Genomic DNA, 12,149 nt, shown 5'->3' on the forward strand with positions numbered 1-12,149 from the left:
ATTCTTAATAAATAAGAAATACAACTTTGAATTAAATAAATTCTTTTCGATTTCTTTTACCAATCTTTATATTTTAGAATACACTTTTTGCTGTTTATAAGAGCTTATGAATATGAATATCTTTTTTTTTTGTTCTTCAATCTTTATTTCTTCAATATCTTACGACTCAATAAGATAATCCACAGCAGATGTAAGCGTTCCCATAAAAGCGACAGAGTAATTTCCCATTCCCGGATTAATAAAAACAATCTCATCATCAACGATCCAACGACCATAATGAATTTCATTTAAGACTTTAAAATTATACTTCTCAGCCAGCTTTTGACTATCGTCGGACGTAAAAATTCCAACAACTGCTAAAATTTTTGAGGCTATCGCCATCCTAATGCAATTTTCTAGAAGAATAGATTCCAATCCTTTACTTCGATAACTTTCATGAACGCATGTAATATAAATACGTAGAATCATATCACAACCCAACTTTTTATAAGGATTAATTTGTTTAACGATCGTGTTTTGTAAATTCATAACTTTTTCTAAAGCTTTGCCCTGAAATACCTAAAAAAATATCAATACAACTGTTAAACTAAACATTCTTGCAATAACTTTATATATTATCGAGAAACATATGTAAAAATTAACAAACTCGCATTCGTGAGTACGTGTTACTTTTTTCTAATGAATTATTCAATCTTATAATTACTGCTCCAATTACTCGTCTTGATTTGGAACTGAGAGCAACCAAACTCAATGAATCTTTCATCCATGTACGAACAAAATCTAAATAATTCATAACGGAAACTGCGTCCTTTGAAAAATCAACAGCTTTGAACATAGTATCATTTGAAATAAAATGACGCTATTCATTTAATTATACAATGTACTCTTTGCATTAATTAAATTAAACCTTTATTAAACGTAAGACATCATCGTAGTGGCAACTCTTTAAATCCAAAATTTCACAAAATTCCGGGGCAGGCCATTGTATAGGATTACTAATTTGTTGCTCAATATCAATTGTCTGGTCTCGTTGAACATTTGAATGCCGTATAAGATTATCCATAATAAAAACTGTTAATTTGAAATATTTTTTTAAATGAACGTCAATAATCAAAAATCGGTTGTTAATTGTTTTATTTAATTGAACTGAAGTTTGACACTTATATTAAGGAACACAAAAATATTATCGATATCTGTTTCGAATTAATCAGTATTATATAATTATTTTTTTCTGTGTCAGGTCAACTTGCTTAAGCTACAAGTGAAAGTCTAGCAAAACTCTACGCAGTAGGATCTTGGACTTTACTTATATTTATTGTCAGTAATTACAGCTATAACCATATTTATGGTTTAACAAAATTATGTTTATACAATTATTTGTTACAAATTTTTTTTTTAAATTAGTATAAAAAACTGTTGTTGATAGCAATCAAATACTTATTGAATATTTTTTTTTGTTTACATTTTCGCTACATTCATACATTCTATCATTTATTGGATTGGCAGGTTTTATTATATCGGATATTAGCAAATATTAAAATTATCTCTTTTATACATAAATCGGTTCGTTGATTACTTTATAACTCATCTTTGGAATGAGATCTTTTGTTCGAAGTGATAACATTAGCACGGTGTGGTATACTTGCCCAGAAATCCATTCTTTCCTTCAGAAGATATTTCGACATTTTTAAGTTTTTAGAATCTGGAATTAGAAGATATTCGAGTGCTTCAGTTCTCACTGGCTTCCATTTTAGAGGTATCTGTTGCGTAATTGAAGGTGTAGGATTCCTATAAATATTAAAATTACTTAATTATTTGCTGAAATTTAATTACATACAAAATTTAATTACCCGGTTTTGGCGAAATTAAACCACAGTTGTGTTAGTACATCAATCATTTTATGATCTTCTTCATTGAGTGGTGTATCTTTGAATAACTGTTCTCCAACTGGGAAAAGGTATTGCAATTCATCGGCATGAGAAACGCCGTAATCTCCTTGTGGTGCGCCAAATATTCTTGAAAATGATGAACTTCCTTTGTACGTAAGGTAGTAATAGTACACTGGACTAGATAATGCATTGAGATGGTCTCGAACAGCCATATCAGCTCCAACATTGAACCAAGCATCAGAGTACATCTAAGTACAATCACAAATTATTGTCAAATACTATTTATATGATAAAGATAAAAATTTGTACTTCTTTAATCTAGTTTTTTATTGTTGCAATCAAACTTTTTGTTTCAAATTTTTCTTGTCAACTTTCCTTTTACTAAATTAATAGTCAACCAATCTATAAAAAGTTTTTCATAAAAAAATTTCCGGTAAAAATTGTTCAAATGAAACGTGAATTCAAAGATGATTACAAATTACGTAAAACTTTTTAAATTATGAAAAACAGCGTTTGGTTTTTAATTGAAAGTAATAAAATTGAATAATAAAAATTTCAATATATAACGCTTGAAGCTAAACGTAGTTAAATGTAATTTTCAATCTTTTATTAAATATAAATAATTCAAATAGTAGACTACCTAAAGTTGATTGTTCACATCCAATCACATTAACTGAGCTGATTTTTAGTAAAATTTAAAAACAATTATGAATAGAAAAGTAGTTATATTTTCAAATTTATTTTTGCACTAACGTGCACAACTCTAGATTCTTATAAACCATCATAACGAGAACAATTTATACTTTGGATACGTTTTTCGTGATTGTAGCGTGATTTTCTTATACTTGTTGAAGCGAAAATGATTCGAAAGAACAAGGTACTTAAAAAATTTTCAAAATTCTTGCTTTTAAACTGAATCTTTCATCTACTTTAATTATTAATTTTTTTTTATTTTTGAAAGCTATTTTGTGTTAATTTTGTTAATAGATTTGATTAATACGTACATCAATAACTTGAAACTTGGTACTTTCGTCAATGGATTTATCTCCCAGATAAAATTTACGAATTTTTTGAGCAACATCTTTATGAGATTCCTTGGGACATGTATGTTCGTATAATAGTGTAATAGCTGCTAATTCGACAAAATTTTTATTCAGCTGCTTAACATAACCCTTTTCTTTGAGCCCATAAAGACCTAAATATAATACGAAAAATTATTTAATGTAATTTGTTATTTACATGCAACTTAACAATTTGATATGCATTTAAAAACCTGCGACTTTGAGAGTTCCTTCTTCTGAATTGAATCCAGTTATCCATGGAATATCAGCCATATTGCCATTTTTCAAAGACTCGGCTGGTTCTTCATTCAAAAATGCTCCTGGATGATTTGGTTCGACTATCGGCTTGAATGGAATCATTGGATCATAATCGAAAATCTATAAAACATAATTTTCAATTTAACTTGGTTTTACGTTTGAATTTTTTTCTGAAAAAAATTTTTTTTGGCATAAAAAATTTTCATTTTTAAACAAAAATATATATAATCTTAATTTTTAAGTGTTTAATAAGGGCACATTCGCTTTTAGAAATTATAAACGAAAACTAATATTATTAAATCAAATAAATAAATAAAATTTGCTTGATAAAAAAAATAAAATTTTATTTTGACCATGAACGAATAATTTCATAAAAAAATTGCAATATTTAACATGTTAAAAGACTTTTTTTAGAAGGTTCAATTTTCTACAATAATATACTTATAAATTTTTTTAATGATGCATCATCAGTCAGTTAGAAAAATCAAACGAAATTAGAAAATAAAAATTTTTCGACGTTATTTCACATGCTTTGAAAAATAAATGACACCCTTATACATGTCAAAATTTAAGTATGATAATAAACAACTAATTTTTAACATTGCTATGGCAAACATGTATTGAGTAATTTATATTATGGTGCATTAACTTTTTAATTGATATGCTATCCATTACATCTTAGAAATTCCCCTAGATTAAATTACCAATTCAATTTACTCATTACATAATTAAGAGAATAAAATTTAATGGTTTCGTCGTGGTATTATTACTTAATTCCAGATCTTACTAACGATTGGACGAATGTATAGCTTATTTATCACGTCTAATGACCAAGAAATCCACAAAATTATTAATTTAATAGTTCAAATGCCAGCAAGAATGAAGAAATTAACTTACTCTAATAAATTATTAGTATTAAGTAGTCAACATGTCGCGCGGATATACGGTTAAGACGTAAAATAACTTAAATGTAAATGGTCATAAAAATATTGAGTACTGAGATCTAATAATCCTTTCATAATTTTAAATTCTACTCAGGATTGCGAAAAGTATTTTTTTACTGCGTATCATCGAACAAGAATAATTTATTGCCTGATATATACGACAATTTAATGTAATAGGTGATTTATATAGATCTTTATAGATCTACTTAAAATCACATTGAATTAATGCGTCATTAGAGAAAATAGTGTAGATCTACGATATATTTTTTTCTAACAAACCTGGTACGCTCGATCAGTAGCAATTATATCGACAGCCTTTTTTTTACGAAGACAAGCAATTAACTGGGCAGAATTATCTGTTGGGCATTTCAATAATTCGCCAAGACGTTTGGATTTGTCTTTAGCCTCGCCAGGTCGAGTTAGCACCCATGGGCACAAAGCAGTTCCACTTTGTGATATACCTCGATGAATCAAACCTGTAATTTATCAATGACTTGCTTATCAAACATAAACATTAATCGTCACCAGTCAAGGTTACTTGAGCTTATTAATTATAATTGAGGTTGAAAACTTATTGAAATAAGATTCAAAAAATAATGTGTGCGTGATTGGAAAAACCCCGATGATTTTTCACAGATTATTCAATAGCTCCAGCTGTTTATCCATATATTACGTCATTTATATTCATTTCCATAGTTGAATTGAACATTTTGCATATTTATAAATCAACATTCTGACATGTTGATTGAATTTTAGCCATAATCTTAATCTTGTAGTATATATAAAATAGCAGTATACAATGTTATATAATAATAAGTTATTCAAAAAATCTATAAACTCGTTATTGGATTATATTAAAGGATTATATTTTAGTTGTTTGATACGTTTAAACTTAAATTGATAAGATAATTATCATAACAGTTATGTTAAATAGACACGCATGCACATACATTGTATTAAAATTGCTATTTCTTTTTTTTTTTTAATTTTAGATAATTTTTTATAATAAATAGAAATACCATTATAATCCAATGTTGGAAATTATTGTTCACTCAACATTTAAAATGATAATTTTTCCGTAAAACATGAAAAATTCAAGATAGATGTAATAACGATCTTTCCACACAATAAATTTTAATTGCTAATTAATTTTTTAAGAATAAAATTTATGCTTGCATATGGTTATCATATTACATGAAATAAAATTAATTTAACTGTTTTTATGTTTTTAACGATATTTAGTAAGCTATAATAATCGAAAAGTAGTTATGTTTAATAACATGAATATTATTATCTCAATAAAACCTTGAACTGTTATCCATATTTTTATAGCCAAGACATTTTTAAAAGTTTATAAAGCTATAAAAAATTTTAGTAATCTTTCAGGTGAAAAAACTTAATTATTAATTATGAATCGTAATTATTATTTTTTTAAAGTTTTCGTATTCAGACATTGTTGTATATAACATTGAATCTTTTAAAAATTACCATTTATAAATGGTTTACTAAAATTGCAAATATAGTCTTTCCGCCGCTATTCTTATGACTGTATGCAAAATCAGGTTGATAAGATTTTCCGTATTTATGTAATTTGATGCGAGGAAACCGATTTTGATCATTAAAAAGTTCTACGGTGGTCTAATTTTTTGTTATAAACAATTTAATTATTTAAATTGTTTCCTTACATCAAATTACGTAAATACTCGGAAAATCTTATCGACCTGATTTTGCATACCATATGAATAGCGACGAAAGAACTAATATTTGACAATACGGTGGACAGAAAACCCGATTTTTTGCTCGAGAGGTCCTTTCGCTCCAGTTAAGTCATATAAAATGTTGTATCTAATATTTGATAATCCTATAATAAAATTAAGATGAAAAATATGTGTTGCAAACTATTCATAACGTGATTGGTCAAATATATCATAAGCATGAAAATATATGCAAAGTCTATAGTCAAGCGCGCGCTTGCGCGCGCAAATTAAATTCTAGTTTAAATTAAAATGTGCATGATAAATCAGAAAATAAATAATTAAATTGTTTGCAAGCATTTAAATCGTGAAATTGGGGAAAAATTAAAAAAAAATTGATTTGATTCATTTTGATCAGCTGATAGTTATTTGCCAGTGACTAAAATTTCATACAATTTTTTAAAGCTTATCTTTTAGAAAATTTCACGGTAAATAAAATATTTTATAATAAAAAATGAAACCTGCATGCTTGCAAAAGCTAATTTTAATTTTTTTTTAAACTTCTTCTTATCAATAAACGATAGAATAATTCAACAAAAAGTGTCATTAACTAACTTTTACACATAGTTCTGGTAAAATTCGTATACTTTAGAAAATTTTTTGCGCGGTTAAATACGATTTAAATTTCACGATAGCATATGTAATGATTTAAAGTAGTATAAAAAAAATTTATTTTCATCATAATCTAATAAATTTTATTTTCCATCGATGGCAAAAGGATCTCCGTAACGTTTGTATCTTCGAGCATACCATACTTTCAACCACTTCTTTCAATAATCTAATTGAAATTATTTTACGTAGATTCAAGTCCAAGGCATTAGAGTTATTAAGCTTTAGCTGCATTAAGAATTGAATATTATTTTTTATTTGTATCAGTCGAACAGAAATGGCAAAAAAAAATTTTTATTCTAATGAAATATCACATCATAATTTTACCGTAAACTTGATTAATAAATACGAAGTATTTTTTTAACTTTTCAAAATTATCTATGACATATTTCATTAAATTTTAATAGCAATTGAAAATGAGTTCATTAAGTATAGTAATTCAATAAATATACCAGTTTACACAAGGCAGTTTATGTTAATTATATCATTTATAAGGAAATCAATGTCAGTCATATTACTAATTATGAAACTATTATCAATAAGCTTGAATAACCTGGAAACTAAGTTAATAAAAGGGAAAAAAAATAATAGTTAAATACTCAGCACATTTTTATATAGTAAAATTTAGTTACTGCATCAAAAAAAGTTTTTTTCGAATTTTTTTTAATTAAATATTTAACAGTTCAATACAACTATTTTTCAATAGAGTGATCGATAATTTTTTTGGAAAATTCATACAACTAACAATATTTACCTCGGGACAAAGGACTTATCATGTGATAGTGAGTACTAGCTCCTCCTGCAGATTCTCCAAAAATAGTAACTCGATTAGGGTCTCCACCGAATGAAGCAATATTCTCATTGACCCAACGAATCGACTGGGCTTGATCTTTCATTCCTTGGTTACCAGGTGATACCATATCTTCTGTACTCAAGAAACCTAAAGGTCCCAACCTAATAAACATGAAACAAATAATTTTATACATCAGTAGAAGCAATAATCGATGAACAAATATTACCTGAAGTTAACAGTTACAAGAACAACGTCATGATCGAGAAGAAATTTGGGATTGTAAAAGTCAGAATGGCCGGCTCCCGTAACCCATCCGCCTCCGTGGAACCATATCATGACTGGATAATTAATACCGACCTCTTTCATCTCTTTGGTGGGTAGCTTAGGAGTATAAACGTTTAAGTAAAGGCAATCTTCTTGCCCGACAATATTATCATCGTGAGTGTAAATATTTCGTTGAGTGCATATTGGCGCATCTTTTTTAGCTGATTTAATACCTGACCAAATAGTTGTTGGCTTTGGTGGCTATAGAACACAATAATTATTTATCAATATAAACCTTCATTTTTTAATATTATTGCAATTACTATTTTCTATTGCACGGAAAAAAAAAATAGATCTTATTTCTATATTAGAATGGTAACCATTACTATGTTATGTAGTAATGGAAATTTTTGTGAGAATCCTGTGTAAATTTGCTGATAAAAAAATCTTAGAAATTGTGATAAAAATATGAACTATTACTCATTCCATGCGAAATTAGATTATGAAAATAATGTTGTTTTTTTATTTTTATAAAAATTTCAGTTTGTTATTAACAAAAAACATAAACAAAATAAAAAATCTCAGTTTTTTGTGAATAACTCAATAACTATAGGTGATATTAAAAATCGGAAAAAAGAAGAAAAAATTTCTGAAAAAAAGTTTCGACTCCCGAAACTCTAGCTTCAAAAACAATAATTTTCATTTAGTATTGAAAATAGGGTTCCGCGCAACTGCTGTCGTATTTTAGCATCGGCGCGGCCGTGTGATAAAAGTCGCGTGGAACCCTATTTTCAACATTAAATAAAAATTATTGTTTCTGAACCAAAACACTGAGAGACAAGACTTAAATTGTAGAAATTTCCTCCTCTTTAAGGATCTTTTTCCGATTTTTGATATCACCTATAGTTATTGAGTTATTCACAAAAAACTGAGATTTTTCATTTTGTTTATGTTTTTTGTTAATAACAAATTAAAATTTTTGTAAAAAAAAATAAGAAAACAACAAAATTATTTTCAAAATTTAATTTCGCCCTAAATGAGTGATTGTTTATGTTTTTACCACAATTTTTAAGATTTTTATCAGCAAATTTACACAGGATTCTTACAAAAATTTCCGTTACTATGTAACACAGAAATGGTTACCATTCTACATAGGAGTAGGATCAATTCTTTTCTCTCCGTGTAGATTCATTATTTTGTAAATTGTCAGTTATTTTTATACTTTATAATTAGTGATACAATGAAGGGAATAAACAATATTGCAAATTTTATTCATCAACTGTTGATTGGATTTAAATAATGAGCATTGAAACATATTTGCGAGAGTACGAATAGAAAGTTGTGTCTACCTAAGTGGAAAGTATGATTTTAAAATTGAAACTTTAATGTTAATTCATCAATACAGCACAAAAGTAATATATAATGAGCTTAAATCTATACTGTGACTGACGCATCTCAGATTGCAATTCAGATAAAAGTGTTACATAAGTGATTTATTATGCATACAGTGTAATTGTCTATTGCAAAAAAAATTTACACGGTTTTTTTTTTTTTTTTTTTTACCTCAAATCTTAAATCACCGATCGGCGGAAGTGCGTAGGGGATACCTCTAAACGATAAAAACTCCCGACCACGACGGGTTTTCATTAATGAACCCTCTAAAGTACCATTTTTAACTTTAACTATCGGCGAAGCAACCGAAAAAAATCCGTTTAAATAAATTGTGCAGTAAAATACTGCCGTCACTAGTTGGATATTCATTGTTTAATGATTATGAGACTGTGAAGTGTTGTAAAACTTTGTATGCCGATTTACAATTTAAAGTGATTCATTAAAAGACGTAAGACGTTCACTGGTGGAAGGTAACGTTAAGACTGTCTCGAATACACATGAGTAATAAGAGAGCGAGTATTGAAATTATTATTGAATCTAAGATGCTGGGTAATTTGTGAATTTTCCAAAAGAAAGAGGGGGCACTCTAGCCCGACCCCTCCACTTGTTTTTATTTCTATCGTGAAAAACAAATACTGGCTTTTTATGAATAATGCTAAATAAAACGATAGCTTATGTCAGAAAAACGAGAATACAAAACATATAGTCATCATTATAGACGTGAGATATCTTTATTAATGAGTAGATATCAATTAATGGATCCATTTTAATTATTAATACTAATGAGATTTATGCATAATTCAATATTATGATTAAAAAACGATATTTAGGTAGGTTTGATTAAAATCTATCCATTGCATTAATTTTCATCTCGGAATTTATGTAATATTATGTTATAATATATAGGTATTTATTACATAACTGAGTTTATAGCTCAAAAATAGCATTGTGGTTAAAAAATTTATATATGAGACATTCCACGCTAAATCAGACGGTTTGAAAAATTTTTTTTTGAAATTCTTTGTTTTATCGTGTTATTTAAAAAAAAAAAAATACAAAAAATTATTCCGACTGTTCTTATATGTAATATTTGAGTTTTAAAATTGAAATCTGATCAAAGTATCCAAATACTATCCTTTCAATAACTTTTGAGCCTAGGTTGATCGTAAGTCTTCCGTAATAATTGCTTTTTTGATTTTTTGAAAATTCGAAAATTTTTTTTCTCGATTAATTACTATCAAAACCAATTTCCATTATTGTTTGCGCTGTCTTCTATTGATCTAATTTGATTTTTTGTTAATATGAAACTTAAAATAATAACCACTAAGGGGGTTCTCTCGTGTGATGGCTTCTTTTATAAGCATTTTTTTTTGACGACCTAGGAACAGATAGAGCTTTGAGTTTTTTTTTATTTTTCTTTAAACATTTCTTCGATACTTAGTGAAAAAAAATATCGCTCTCAGAGCAGTACTGTATTACTATAATAGCTATCCTTACTTAACCATCTGTTTCATTGTTACTAGAGCCATCTGCTAGATGGCTATGACAGCAATATTTTAGATGGCTAAAATAACTATCCTGGATCGCTTGGAGAGCCATGCAAAATTGCTGTGAAAGCTAAATGTCCCGCTTTAATCTTAGATTACGAATAGTCTTATGTGTTGACATATTTTATAACCTCTAAAATATTTATTTTGTTTATCGTGAATTCACTGATGACTACTTAATGAAAATTTATCAATATAATCTTAATGAAACATTATTTACTTCGAAGATTATAATATAAATAGGCATTATAAAAAAATAGTTGAATATTAAATTTATCTAGAAAAATGTTTTAATTTAAAGTACAATACATCAGAACTCAAAACCAATGTTCATTCAAAAACTTTTGTTTTTACAAAGTAATAAATTAGTAGATAGCTTATTCTTTCTTTAATTTTTAAACAAATTTTGAGTTAGTTAAAAAAAAAAAAAAAACTCATAAAATTGCACTAAAATTTTTTTTTAAGTTTTAAGCGTTTTTCTTTTCTATATTGTTACTTCTGTAACTGATTTATTACTTTTTAGAAAATTGTCGATTGATATAATTATAATTGTTGCTGGTAAAGAATATAAATCATATGTTTATTTGAATTATAATTTCTGATAATTTATTATGACAACTATCCTAAATTTTTATTGATCTTTTTTATATTCTTTAAAATAAACTAAATCATTTGAAATTGTTCTTTCGACAATTAAAATTTTTGATAGCTTTTTATAAACAATTTTGAAATCATTGTACGTAAATATTATTCTTAAATTATTAGATATTGGTATGTGTGTTTCTGGTTATATGAGAAGGCGTCGTTGGAAAATGTAGAAAAGCTCTCCTATTAGCTATCAAAATTATCACTACCATACAGTATTGCTCCTGTAGGAATACGTATTGCTGTAGTAGCGATCTACGAGTAGCTATCTAGTAGATGACTCTAGTAGCAATATTTTTTTCTCCGTGTATCATAAATGTTAAGCTTGATATCGTCTTTAATATTGCTCTTGTCACGAACAATATCATCATCGACATTTTATATGAAGAGGTACAAAACGATATTGTGCTTTTAAATGTTGTACTTTTCTTTATTAAAGTCCTGTCGTCCTTAATCTTTTCGCGAATTCTAAGCGCCAAAGCAGTTAATTTAATTCATGTCAATCATTCAACTTAACATGAAGTTCGATTTTTAGGGAAAAGAAATGGTTTTTATTTTCAGTTTTAATTTCCCGCTATGAAAATCGATGATTTTCTCAAGTCCGTTTTCCAGAATTTTTTGACTATACACGAGAAGAAAATTGAAGTAAAAATTACAAGAGTAACATCGTAGTCCAGGATTAGTCTTCCAATATCATAACTTTTATAATTTTATGCTTCAAAAATTATTATTTAAAAAAAAAATGAAGCAACAATTTCTACCAGAGAAACTATTTTCATTTTCATCCTTGTAAAAATTACTTGTACAACAAAAATAAGAGTTATACAATTAATAAATTAAAACTGTGGTTATAAAACATCGAAAATATATGCATACAGTTTGAACTATTATGAATGAAATAAAGTTCCTGTTTTGATTGAGATTTAGAGATGTGCAAATACTGCTATTTTCAATTTATATAACGTGACCCTCACGAATACTGCACGGAAAAAA

At 27.3% G+C, this 12,149-nt stretch overlaps 2 protein-coding genes across 5 annotated transcripts in view; one reads left to right on the forward strand and one right to left on the reverse strand.

Annotated features, from left to right (window-relative positions):
* The window catches only part of Imp (IGF-II mRNA-binding protein), a 130,558-nt gene that overhangs the window by 3,257 nt on the left and 115,152 nt on the right, over nt 1-12,149 (forward strand). The gene's annotated exons all lie outside the window — the stretch shown is intronic.
* Nucleotides 1,294-9,447, reverse strand: LOC141535090 (venom carboxylesterase-6). The gene is made up of 8 exons (XM_074254879.1): nt 9,136-9,447; nt 7,535-7,833; nt 7,270-7,469; nt 4,432-4,628; nt 3,163-3,328; nt 2,894-3,084; nt 1,851-2,137; nt 1,294-1,788 (listed from the first exon to the last, which is right to left on the reverse strand). Exons 1-8 carry the CDS (start codon nt 9,331-9,333, stop codon nt 1,578-1,580), a joined length of 1,749 nt encoding a protein of 582 aa, XP_074110980.1. The 5' UTR covers nt 9,334-9,447; the 3' UTR covers nt 1,294-1,577.

Source organism: Cotesia typhae, unplaced genomic scaffold (genome assembly GCF_013202065.1).
Source record: "Cotesia typhae breed Kobodo isofemale line unplaced genomic scaffold, CoteBio_Ctyphae scaffold_13, whole genome shotgun sequence".
Taxonomy (NCBI): domain Eukaryota; kingdom Metazoa; phylum Arthropoda; class Insecta; order Hymenoptera; family Braconidae; genus Cotesia; species Cotesia typhae.